We start from the raw sequence: 11,175 nt of genomic DNA on the forward strand, positions 1-11,175 counted from the left end.
CATGTACTCAGCTTCACAGTCAATACAACGTCAGCCTATTCTCCACATACGCTAGACAACTCACAACGCAGCATCACCTGCTCCCTCAGTCTTGGCTTCTCGGATTCGTACGTATGTGTCAAGATTCGATCAGAAGACATCACGCCCAACAGCCTGCTCACGAATCAGCTTGCACAGTATGCAGACGTCTTTCGATAGTATGTCCTCTGATGTATTCCAGGCTTATCGTACGATGTTTAAGTGTCTCTACAATCGATGGTGTCTTGCCACGACCCGACGATAAGCGCGATAATGCGATATCTCTAAGCTTTTTTGAACTTGAGCGTTCGCGAATATTCGCCACCGTCTTCCCCACTTACGCTAGGCAAGGTTGCATGCGCAACTCGGTGTATCCGATAGGCTGGTTGGCACCATGATCGCCGTATATCTCCAGCCGCCGAGCACAATATCAGTACGGGGCATCGATTGTGCATGACGCTTCACGATATGTGAGCCAATGTAGGTCAGCAGATGTACATGAGCAGGGATACCCCAGACCACTCGAAGACCAGACTCCATCTGCGATGATCCGCTGCTCAAGAGTACGGACGATGATAAGCTTACGATACAAAGTGAGCAGCCAGTGGATCTCACAAATATGACGGCAAAGACCAGCATGCATGAGAGATAAGGACGTGCAATTTATGTCCAGATTCTTCCGTTACGGCCAGTTCTAGATATCTTTGATTTCCGTATTTTCTTCAATAGGAGGTCTAGGATTTCAGCGCCGAACCGACCTCACATCAAATCTAACCATACTTCCGCAAACTGACCACTCGTGAAAATGAATGAGCGTAAACGAGCGACAGAAACCTGTACGCGAAAGGAACTTGAAAGGAAAGAGTGTTGATCTGAAGCCTAGCTTTTGCCCGGCAAGACCGTTGCATACTCGATGATCACTGAGGTCATGAACTTGGTCCGAGTACCAACATTCACTGGAGTAAAAGAAGCTTCCTCGGTAAGTGCAGGAGCAGTGGTAGTCGAAGGCTTTACTTCTGGCGTTGGAGTCACGTCAGCGCCCACAGTAATGTACTGCGTGACCACTTCCGTCTCATGCATAACCTTAGTTCCACCTTGACCACCAGCTTGACCGGCGGCATTTTCTGTGGCGTTATTCCACACCCACTGGCCGGATGAGGAGTCGAAGTGACCGGCGACATCATCGGCAGGAGTGGTGGAGTTGGTACCACCAGGGCCAAGACCGTTGTACACTGGCGGATTACCCTTGATATCAGGGTTGTATTCAAGTTCACCATCCCAAGTGGGGACTTCATCGTCAGACTCGGGAATCGAGACTGCGACGTTGAATACGGCAACGTTGAGACCAGCAGGTGGATTGTTGCGAGGTATCTCGCTGTAATCCAAGGCTTGGATGCGCCAGCTGAAATTAGCTTTGAGGTAGGCAGCAACATCTTCCTTACTCAAGCTTTTCAGCTCTCCTGCCTGATGCTTCTGTGCCAACCTCTCCGTGAGCACGATGTTGCCCGTAACGATCACGTCGGAGTTCATGCGAGGAGAAGACATGGAGGCAAGTTGACCGACGTAATTGGGGTCTGTAGGCCAGTTCTTGGGATCGGCATCAGGTTCTCCCAGAAAGGCACGAACGGAGTAAGATATTTGTATATCTGTAGGCATTTTGACTTCACACAACCAGTCTATTGCCTTGGTTGTGGTGGTCGCAGTGCTGTTGTTACCAGCGCTGTCGCCTGGCGTCGAGATTGTGTTATTCAAGCCTTGAGTCGCCGGTTTGTAGAGTCTGTTAAGGGTTGAGGTAAGGGTTTGGTTCGAGGGGTTTGTCATGAGCTCGGGGTAGGTATAGCCAAACGACGTCCAGTTACGGGAAGTGGTCGATGTCCACATGTCACCGAGAGCATTCATGTGGAATGGAGCCAGCGGTGACGCAGGACCTTCAATGGCACCCTTGGTAACCTTGAAAGTGCCTTTAACCTGTGCCGCGTCTTCGATCCAAGTATCTGGGTATCGGTACTGATACAGAGCGATGAGACGATCCATATTTGCGTGATGGAACCAGAACACGGGATCGAATGCAGAAACTTCGACAATACCCATGTGACCAAGTCCGAAAGCGTTGTGAAGGCCATCGTGAAGTGTTTCGAAGTTTCCGATGATACCACCATTGGCTTTGTTGCTGACCTGATTAAACGGTTGATACATTGTTAGCAGCTTGTAAAGCATGTCACGGTTGTTCGGCTGCTGTCTTCCAATGCGATCGTTTGCTGCATCGTTGCGGCTGGTGGCGTTGAGAGCAAAGCTATCAAGTGGAAATCGCATCGTGTGGTTCCAGTTCTTGAATTGGAACTCACTCTGTATCGTTGTCAGACCTATCAGATTCGAGCGGATTGGATTTGGGTACAGACCAGAGGTGCAAAGTCATCGTAGTTCAGTGGATGGAAATCGTAACGGTACAAAGGATTGGCAATGTTACCGGTGGTCCCGTTCGGAAATGCAACAGTAGCTGTCGGGCGACGCAGACTAGCGGGCATGCATCCTTCATCGCTGTTAGGCGGATTCATAGCCCAGTCCCAGTACGGCAGGCGCACTCTGTCAGCCGCGTCCATAGCTTTATCTTGAGCCTCTCCAGTCGGATACTCTTTCGCAATCTCGATAGCGCGGTCATGAAGGATTTGCTCAAAGAGAGCAAGATATGGTCTATGCCAGGAACCAAACATGTTACTCGCGTGAGGGCAGTAGCCCATCATTTCTTGGCCTTCCACACCCGTAACGCCGTCCCATTGCCCGAATGGGACTCCATGTATCCCTGCTGCTGTCAGTAATCACACACCGTATGGGTTTATCACCGCACCTGCGATTTTATAGTAAGACACCTTCTCGCCTTGATCCATGGCCTGGAACCGCGCGAAGGCCTGTAAGAAGATATTCCACGTTTCAGTGTCCTTCTCAAGCTCACGCAGTTCCTGCCTTGGGTGTACACCAGTTCCTTGAACTCCTACAACGCTGAAGTAGCTATCGTCTGCCTTAGAAACCCCGCATGATGGGCCACCCGTAGTATTGGAAGCGGCTTGCGTGTGCGCTAGTAAAGAAATGAATATAGTGAAACCTGCAACAGAAGGAATGATTGACTTCATCGTGGCCAGCCAGTAGAGAACGTAATTGATCAATCAAGATCAGAAGAAACAGAAATGCGACTTCGGCGCGGCAAAAAGAATGTAAGTCACTAGGACTGAACGAAAGACTGGGCGAGCTGGATGTGCGAGGCGTTCATGAGAGCGGCAGAGAAGCAAAACATATAAGTGACCAACGAGATGAACAGGAGTTACTTTCGCCAAATGCCCCGCTGCATACGTCTGGTAATGGGCTGTGTCCATTGTTACTTCATGCAGAGAGCATTCGGGAAGCCGGTATGGTGAGGGGTTGCTGAAGCTGTCACCAGGGTCCCTGTTGATATGCCGACACTCGAAACATGTTTAGTTTATTGCGCATAAACTTCGTCGCAAACAAGAAAACCAGAACGCGACCAATGAGCAACAGCGTTTCAAGGTGTCGTCGTACCTTTAGAATCTTGTCTTGGATCCAAACCACGTTACTGGCGACGGAGCTACGCATCTAGTGTCGCTGTACCTAGCAAATAGCCAAAGTCGCAGCACGTGTAAATTGTACCTGATTGTCGGTCTTGGTGTTTACCGCCAATTCGATGAACCAGATCTTGTTGCATCTCACAAGCAGTTACGATTGCGAACGACACCTAGACTATGATTTTGAAGAGAGCGAGTGTGTGTTGTGGCATACTGTGAGATGTCAGGGTGGTTGCACGGTCCACCTTCTACTGGTGCGACGCTCCAATTGCCCCAAACAGATTGAGGAGCCACTGGCATCTCCGACAGGCAGAGAGAGGGTGAATCAGGTGCCACACGATAATATGCCACATGGTACTCGGTTGCTGCCGAGAAATATCCGTTGCCACGGCGAAGGTTGTCAGTGAACGTCTGCGTAGGATTGGGGCATCCACTGGCAGTTAAAGCAGTGTTTCGGGAAACGGCGTCCCATCGTTCGACCAGATGATCGAAGGAGCTTGTGCAGTGATTTCAGAAAGGGGAGCCTTGAGGAGACTCCATCGTATCCGGGGGTAAGTCCTCGTCGCACGCAGAGCTTGTGAATGATCGCTTTGCCATCTTGCCCACCTCAGAGAAACCGCCCTTCCTTTTCTTGACCATGTCTCTCTCTCCAGCAACATGATACCGTGCCCATTTTTTTACCTTTGTGAGTATATCGCCCACCAACGCCGGTAGCCCGCCTAATTGCGCAACAGGCATTCCATTGCTCTTCACCAGTACGTCCAGAGACGTCCTGGCTCTAGTTATCGTGGCATTGAGCGATTGGCCGTAGACAATTTCGCGGAACGAGGTCAGCGCTATATTGCGTAGCAGAATAATGTCGCCGACTTGAAGATGTTCTAACACATGTAAAAGCTGGACCTGCGCACGCTTTTGTTCATTATTCGAGTCGCGAGACGGACGTAACCAGAAAGTGACTTTGAATCCTGAGCGGGTGTCGTCTCCCACGGTGATCTCCCACAAGTCCATTCTGTAACCGCCTTTGCGCACAAGAACCTCGTTTCGCTCAGGTGTGGTCATGACAGCGCAGAGAAAATTCGGTGTGAGTGTCTGAGGGTAGATAGAGCGCAGATGTCGAGCATCAGGTAATGATTCGAGGGATGTTACAACCATTGCGGGTGATACCTGCAGAACGGGTGCGTGGGTATCGACTGGAGATGGGCTGCTGAATTCTGATGTGGTGTTGTTAAACGAAGTTGTCAAGAACGACGATGAAGGCACGGTCTCGTCCGCACCAATGTCTTGGACTATCTGTGAGGATAACAACGTATCGTAGAAGACAAGGGAGTGCTGGAGATAATTGTCGACTTCTAGGTTCTCCTCGTCCAGCGTGAGCGTCGTCTCAAGGTTGGTAACGTTATACTCCGGCAACTCAGAGGAGTCTTGGACGCCCGGTATCACGAAGGAAACTCCATCATGAGCACCATGTATGCCAGTCCCAGGTAGGTAAGGTGGCGACCAACCAGTACGAAGGGGAACCCCCTTTGCACCAATGTCTCGCCATTTGAAAGTAGCTTCTTCTTCAACTGCCTGGTCGTACCGTTGTCTGATGCCGAAGTTTCTGTGTTCGCCAGTTTTGGATAGGATACTGGTACTAAAATCGAGGTGTTCGCGGAGCGGTGCACCGCTCAACAACTTGAGCCTCATTTGGCTAGACTGGACGCATGAACGCGTCGCTGGTGAGTCAGCATATAAGCACTGTACAATCGTGCAAGCTTATGTAGGATGTCGCTTAGGCGGCCAGGGAAGATCTCGCGACTCTTTATGCAGGAGTAGAGGAGAGTGTAGGAGCTCGGCGTTGAGATCGGAGATGCTACAACGTCCGAGAACCGCGTCGGCCCCTATAATTCACCGAACTTGGGAAGGCATCAGCCGGAACCTACATAAGCGGATCTGTCTGTAGACATACTTGTCACGGTTGTGAAGTTCATCTTTGTCTTTGCTGTTAGGACGATTTACGTTCGCTTGAGAAGATTAGACGTCGTCATCGCGCCCACTTTCCGCGTCAAGTCTTGGCAATCTAATCAATCAGATTGCCTTCAATATTAACGATGACGCTGCCAAAGCCGACCAACAAGCCTTTAAACGCATACAGAATGTCTGCAACGCTCATGAACTTTGCTTACAAGCTATCTTCGACATTATCGTCGTCGGAGGTGCCAACGATCAAGAAAGACGGCAAATTCTCAAAGGCTCGAAAGACGGAGGATCTATTCCCCACCACCGATCCCGCGACAGATGGTGACGACTGCTTGCACGACTGCGCGACCTGCACGATAAAGTACCCACGCAAATTCGATATCGATGAAACAGAAGAGCTGTACGGTCACGTAAAGGGATGGCAAACGCATCTCGTCGTTGCTACGGGGAAGACAGATTGGGTACGAGACGTGGCAGATGAAAAGGGGAGTATCATGGAAGCGGTGGACAAGGGGAACGTGAAGCCCAGCAATGGCGTAAGGAATGAGCCGGTGTAGCAAAGTCTCACAATCTAATCATGAGCAGAAACTTATGCTGTCCGCCTCCGACATGCCGATTCCCGATCACTCTGACACCAGCTCGATGGTCTTGCTGCTGCCATCGTGGCAGTTCATTGACAACGTCACACCCGCAAACGTACCTGAGCTCATAACCAACTACGTGAATCGTAGCCCGACGAACGATTCACCGTTATACCACAAGCCCGGACAACCGTCTCAAGGGTCTTCTTCCCCAGAACCTGAATCAAAACCTGCAGACAGCACATTGCCACCCTCGATATCTACAGCCTCGGATTTACAGGCGCGAGCATGTCCGCACAAGTACTTGATTCTTTTGTGTAGTCAGAAGACGCGTGACGCACGCTGCGGTCAATCTGCACCGCTTCTGCGTCGCGAGTTTGAGAGGCATCTACGGCCACTAGGGCTCTATCGGGACTTGCACGACGAACGACCTGGAGGAGTTGGTATATATTTCATCAGTCACGTTGGAGGGCACAAATTCTCGGCAAATGTCATGGTGTACCGCCACTCGTCGACGGTGGAGCACCCTAATGAAGCAAACGGACATGCCAACGGCTTGCAAGAGGCGCTGGAAGAGTTGAAGATTGAGGCAGATAAAGACCACGAGATTGTGCTCGACGCTAATAAGGAGCAACGATCGGAAATGGACGGCGAGGCTGCACAATGCATATGGCTGGCGCGTGTTCGACCAGAGGATTGCGAGAACATCATCAGATATACGGTATTGCAAGGCAAGGTTGTCAAGCCAGAGAGGCAATTAAGAGGAGGATTCGATCGATCGAAGCAGCTAGCGAGCTGGTGAGCTTTAGAACTACCTCAACACCCGTCTCTGCTAGCCTTGTCACTTAAATCGGCCCATGCCCACCATAACAACACACCTAGCCTCCATTACGCACGATACCATGATGACGATATACAGAAAGTACGCATACACAGAAGGATTTTGAATAGTGACACTCAACAGGACGCACCAGCCACTTACATGCATCAAGCAGGCTTCACTGCAGAGGTGCATGAGATTCCAGCCGACTTGGCGCTTCAAGAGCTGAAGGCTTCGTTGCGGACTGAACCCCCATGAATAACATTGCACCTGGACACACTGGGACCTTCAATCTTCAGACAATGTAATGGCTGTGACTGATTCAATGATAGTCCAGCACGAGACTATGTGTTACTGACGAGTATGTCCAGATGATAGTTCCCAGCACAAGCGAACCGACAGGTATTTGCTGCGGGGTAATGCTGACATGTAGGATGTGGGGATCCGCGTAGGCTAGAGTTATAATCACCTCACAGGAGGCTTAGATCATTGCTGCTGATAACGAGGCAGTGGTTCAACTCGCAGCCACAGAAGTACAAGATAGCGCTTGCCCAATCATGTTTCAACTTGTACTACATTGGTGTAAATCTTTAGCTCAACGGTTTCGACTTTCAAGTGCTGTGGCTTCGCCGATAGTATGTAGCTGCGCACAGCTCAACACGCTCCTCACCTTACCTTGGTAGCCTTCCCTTTTCTTCTTCTCCATATTTTCCAATTGCGTTCGACGTGCGCTCCTGCTGGCTACGTCACCTGAGTAGTCTTGATGTCAATCGCTTGTCGTTCGCGTGTTATCGCTCTAGGTTTATGCTTTTTTCAGCTCTATGGGAACGTGAATGGCGACTGTTACGCTCGTAACGGTACGTGAACACATCTAATCAACGTATCTCACAGTTTCCTAATCAGACCACGATAGGCGAATCTGCACTTGACAGTAGCAGCTATCCAGGCAAAGACGAACTTGTTACTTGTGGTCAAGAGACCAGCAGCTGTTGCTTTAGAGGCGAACTTTGCGCGAGCAATCTTCTTTGCTACGGGCCGAACAGAGAGAATGTTGCGAGGCAGTGGTGTGACAACCGGTCATGGAAAAATTGCTCAGACTTCGCCAACGGTATGTCGCGAATCGCATGTCCGATATGAAGTCAAGACTTATGCAGGTGTATAGATCACACCAGAGGCGGTGTCGGCCTCACAGATTGTGGCAGCAATGAATTCGCTATTGGAACAGAACCAGGAAATTGTGGGACACAGATTCTATACTTTGTCGATCCACACACTGGCGAAGTACACAACACGTCTACACGGTCGTCTAAAGAGACGCCAAGATTCTGGACAGTTGATAGCGAATCTGCTCTCGGTAGAACAACATCCTCACCCATATCGATTATCTACAGTACTACATCTGTAACAAAGGTTGATACTACACCGTCTGTGGTGGTACTCTCGACTCCAACAGCCATGCCATCGTCCGAAACCTCCCCACCACCGAGATTATCAGCAGGCGCCGGAGCGGGTATAGGAATTGGCTGCTCTGCTGGTGTTGCAGGTATCATTCTCAGCACCTGGCTGTGGCGACGAGAGCGCAAAAAGAGAAAGGAATTGCAGCATCAAGTCGACCATCAAGTCCACCCACCGATTTATGAGCCAGAATCAACGTCTAAAGCCGTCTATGCACGTACATATGTCCAGGAGACTAATCGAGAGCTACCGCCACAGGAGCTGGAAGGTACGCCCTGGAATGAAGTACCTTAGATATTAGGCCGCCATAATGCAACTCCGGGTGCATCCTAAGAACGTATCCCTTGGATTAGATAAAGAAAAGAAAGTCGAGAGAAACCGAAGACGGATACTCCCAACATTTAACAAGTTAACGTGATGCCTACGCTAACACGTCAGCATCTCGCGTCCACACGCACCCCTAATTACCATGGCGCACTATTCGGACATATGTTGCGCACAGATTGTCATCTTGTGATGGTTCTAGGTAATTGCATCACAGATCAGGGAAGCTGCGAGTACATGTAGCGAAACTACCTCTAGGGGTTGATACCGACAACATTACTTGCACTTTTGCCTATATTTCATTGTTACAGAGGTATATGAGCTCTCTCACTTTGTGTGAAGCTGCCGCTGACCGTGGCCTTAGGAACCACGTCCTCTGTTCAAACGCAATGGAAACGACATTTACCACAGAGTACAGGTGAGCTTCCTTGAAGCCCTCTGTGGTTGGACCCGCACGGTCTCCTGTATCGACACCACGAACTGGTCGTTACTGCGGCTGGACCGACAGGGCCCAATTGGAAGAAGGCGTATCCGGGATTGGGTATGCCTGAGAGTACGGCGCCTTCAGAGAGGGGTGACATGGTTGTAGAAGTCGACATCGACTTCCCCTCGGGTCCTCTGTCTCAAGAGCAGAAGAAGACTTTGGAGGACATATTTGGCAAGTGAGACGTGCGGGACACGTTTGTGAAGAAAGACAAGTCGTCAACCATTCTTTGTGCCATGAGCGAATAGCGCCTTTCTGCAATTGTATCTTTATTTTTTTGGTCGTGGGTATCATCTAGGTAATGGATTGTATCCGATGCTACTGCATCGCGCCTCGTCAAGTAGGGCGTCCGTCCGCTTTGAACAGTGGTATCACGGCTCCCGTGCCCGCATCTCGACTACCATCATCGATCATGTCGTTGGCTATGCTCATCCTCCTTATTCTTTGCATCCACCTAGAAGACCATCTCGTGCGGGTGCTGGCCGCTCCTCAAGCTGAAGCTAGCGCTCAAGTATGACTCCAGATCAGGCTGTTGCTTGATCGTCGCAATCAACGCCTTGTCGACGGTCTTCTGGTCCGCAATGCGCTGAGGATCGACGTCCTTCTTCTGGGGTGTGGTCTCGCCCTGCTCGAAGAATGCATCCTCGCCCTTGCCATCCTTCTTCTCGCGCGCCCAGTACTCGTCCTTGCTCACGCGATCCAGGACTTCAGTGTCGAGGTTCGAGACATCTACAGAGGCGCCGGTCGCGATTACGTTCCGGTGGTTAACGCGGCGCAGAGGAACACCGTTGGACTTGAAGGGACCGGTGATCAAGAGAACACCCTGCGAGAGCTGGCGCAGGAGGACAACGCGCTTGCCGGAGAAGCGACCTGAAAGAAGGATGACGATGGTGCCGGGCTTGAGAGACTCGCGGTATTTAGTGGGGTGGGCTGTCTTGCGGGCCTGGTGCTGTTAGCATGTGATCGACACATCACAGCTTCGCAATTCCACAGCGCTTTTGACCTGGAATCACGCTGCAGCTTCGGAATAGAACTTGGCGCATACCTTCTTCATCACCGCCTCCTCCTCTGCAGGGTAGTAGCGCGAGGCCTTCTGTTCACCAGCAGCAGTAGACATTGTGAAGTAACTGATTCTGAGTTTGTGTTAGGGGCTCTCTTCTCTTCTAGAATCCTGTCTATACAATAACACTTACAAATGGAACGCTTCTTGTTGTTGTTGATGTTGCCGTCGTGATAATGCTGTGGGGAGCTCGCTTGCGTTGACGCGCTAGCGCCTATCGATGATCGACGTCATCTCTTCGCTTTCTACCTCTTTGTACTTAACACCCTACTAATTGTCAATTGTAATGTTTAGTAACGATTAATACGACCACATCTCGGTGCACCGAAGTCCTGATGCCCGCGACACTGAGTCGAGCTTCATGCTTAGTTACTCAAGGTTTGATGTGTAGGTCACACTGCCGATGTTTATGTGAATAGCTATGGAGACGGTGCTGTGTCTACTTTGAGCTTACAAGGAATCCAAATGCAAGCAGAAACTCTGAAGACTCTCAGCTGGTCAAGTAGAAGAGAGACTAGTGGCAACCGGATCAGTGTTGGAATCCCTATGGTGCAGAAAAGGCGGACCTTGCGCACAATTTATTTCAACTCGCATAGTAGAAGGCAGCCAGCTGTTCTTATGATCTTTTTCTGTACCTTGAATTTCTAGATTCTTCTGTTTAATACCCGGCTTCTCAAACCCTCATCGAATGTCTCCGTCCGAGCTAGGTACGGACGAACTGCAGATCACTTCATCAGCAACATGAGAGTGAGATTAGCTCGCTATGCTCAAGGTGTAACACAAATCCAGCGAAAGACTAGCGGTAGCTATAATAACATACTTCCGAGCTCGTTCTGGACCATATGGTGGAGTTGCTTCTATTCGGAAACCGAATGCTGACTTGCACGATTTTGCAACAC

At 50.3% G+C, this 11,175-nt stretch overlaps 6 protein-coding genes across 6 annotated transcripts; 2 read left to right on the forward strand and 4 right to left on the reverse strand.

The window, feature by feature from the left end:
* Positions 1 to 262: 262 nt before the first annotated feature.
* Positions 263 to 777, reverse strand: C7974DRAFT_169533 (uncharacterized protein). Its single transcript, XM_046136123.1, has one exon. It carries the CDS (start codon positions 655 to 657, stop codon positions 361 to 363), a length of 297 nt encoding a protein of 98 aa, XP_045998095.1. The 5' UTR covers positions 658 to 777; the 3' UTR covers positions 263 to 360.
* On the reverse strand, positions 657 to 3,429 carry C7974DRAFT_169467 (common central domain of tyrosinase-domain-containing protein). The gene is made up of 3 exons (XM_046136119.1): positions 2,864 to 3,429; positions 2,418 to 2,818; positions 657 to 2,364 (listed from the first exon to the last, which is right to left on the reverse strand). The coding sequence occupies exons 1-3, from the start codon at positions 3,144 to 3,146 to the stop codon at positions 898 to 900; spliced, it is 2,151 nt and encodes a 716-aa protein (XP_045998096.1). The 5' UTR covers positions 3,147 to 3,429; the 3' UTR covers positions 657 to 897.
* Positions 3,430 to 4,051: 622 nt separating this feature from the next.
* C7974DRAFT_169493 (uncharacterized protein) lies at positions 4,052 to 5,713 on the reverse strand. Its single transcript, XM_046136121.1, has 2 exons — positions 5,542 to 5,713; positions 4,052 to 5,488 (listed from the first exon to the last, which is right to left on the reverse strand). The coding sequence occupies exon 2, from the start codon at positions 5,277 to 5,279 to the stop codon at positions 4,104 to 4,106; it is 1,176 nt and encodes a 391-aa protein (XP_045998097.1). The 5' UTR covers positions 5,280 to 5,488; positions 5,542 to 5,713; the 3' UTR covers positions 4,052 to 4,103.
* Positions 5,482 to 6,955, forward strand: C7974DRAFT_169477 (Sucrase/ferredoxin-like-domain-containing protein). Its single transcript, XM_046136120.1, has 2 exons — positions 5,482 to 6,088; positions 6,138 to 6,955. The coding sequence occupies exons 1-2, from the start codon at positions 5,684 to 5,686 to the stop codon at positions 6,933 to 6,935; spliced, it is 1,203 nt and encodes a 400-aa protein (XP_045998098.1). The 5' UTR covers positions 5,482 to 5,683; the 3' UTR covers positions 6,936 to 6,955.
* A 397-nt stretch (positions 6,956 to 7,352) lies between these two features.
* C7974DRAFT_169506 (uncharacterized protein) lies at positions 7,353 to 8,935 on the forward strand. Its single transcript, XM_046136122.1, has 3 exons — positions 7,353 to 7,810; positions 7,867 to 8,061; positions 8,116 to 8,935. The coding sequence occupies exons 1-3, from the start codon at positions 7,717 to 7,719 to the stop codon at positions 8,700 to 8,702; spliced, it is 876 nt and encodes a 291-aa protein (XP_045998099.1). The 5' UTR covers positions 7,353 to 7,716; the 3' UTR covers positions 8,703 to 8,935.
* A 735-nt stretch (positions 8,936 to 9,670) lies between these two features.
* On the reverse strand, positions 9,671 to 10,333 carry C7974DRAFT_310245 (ribosomal protein L6e-domain-containing protein; the record flags this gene model as incomplete). The annotated part of the gene is made up of 2 exons (XM_046138262.1): positions 9,671 to 10,159; positions 10,262 to 10,333. The coding sequence occupies 2 exons, from the start codon at positions 10,331 to 10,333 to the stop codon at positions 9,671 to 9,673; spliced, it is 561 nt and encodes a 186-aa protein (XP_045998100.1).
* Between the last annotated feature and the right edge of the window lie 842 nt (positions 10,334 to 11,175).

Source organism: Boeremia exigua, assembly GCF_020726555.1.
Source record: "Boeremia exigua strain MPI-SDFR-AT-0100 chromosome Unknown C7974scaffold_5, whole genome shotgun sequence".
Lineage (NCBI taxonomy): Eukaryota > Fungi > Ascomycota > Dothideomycetes > Pleosporales > Didymellaceae > Boeremia > Boeremia exigua.

Excerpts from the sequence above, each read along its gene's own strand:
- C7974DRAFT_169493 (XM_046136121.1), bottom strand. The coding sequence starts at position 5,279 with ATGAGGCTCAAGTTGTTGAGCGGTGCACCGCTCCGCGAACACCTCGAT.
- C7974DRAFT_169533 (XM_046136123.1), bottom strand. The coding sequence starts at position 657 with ATGCTGGTCTTTGCCGTCATATTTGTGAGATCCACTGGCTGCTCACTT.
- C7974DRAFT_169467 (XM_046136119.1), bottom strand. The coding sequence starts at position 3,146 with ATGAAGTCAATCATTCCTTCTGTTGCAGGTTTCACTATATTCATTTCT. Across the intron at positions 2,819-2,863 it reads GTCTTACTATAAAATCGCAG|GGATACATGGAGTCCCATTC; the intron begins GTGCGGTGATAA and ends TGACAGCAGCAG. Across the intron at positions 2,365-2,417 it reads ACGATGACTTTGCACCTCTG|AGTGAGTTCCAATTCAAGAA; the intron begins GTCTGTACCCAA and ends ACAACGATACAG.
- C7974DRAFT_169506 (XM_046136122.1), top strand. The coding sequence starts at position 7,717 with ATGTCAATCGCTTGTCGTTCGCGTGTTATCGCTCTAGGTTTATGCTTT. Across the intron at positions 7,811-7,866 it reads CGACTGTTACGCTCGTAACG|GCGAATCTGCACTTGACAGT; the intron begins GTACGTGAACAC and ends AGACCACGATAG. Across the intron at positions 8,062-8,115 it reads TTGCTCAGACTTCGCCAACG|ATCACACCAGAGGCGGTGTC; the intron begins GTATGTCGCGAA and ends GCAGGTGTATAG.
- C7974DRAFT_169477 (XM_046136120.1), top strand. The coding sequence starts at position 5,684 with ATGACGCTGCCAAAGCCGACCAACAAGCCTTTAAACGCATACAGAATG. Across the intron at positions 6,089-6,137 it reads ACGTGAAGCCCAGCAATGGC|AAACTTATGCTGTCCGCCTC; the intron begins GTAAGGAATGAG and ends AATCATGAGCAG.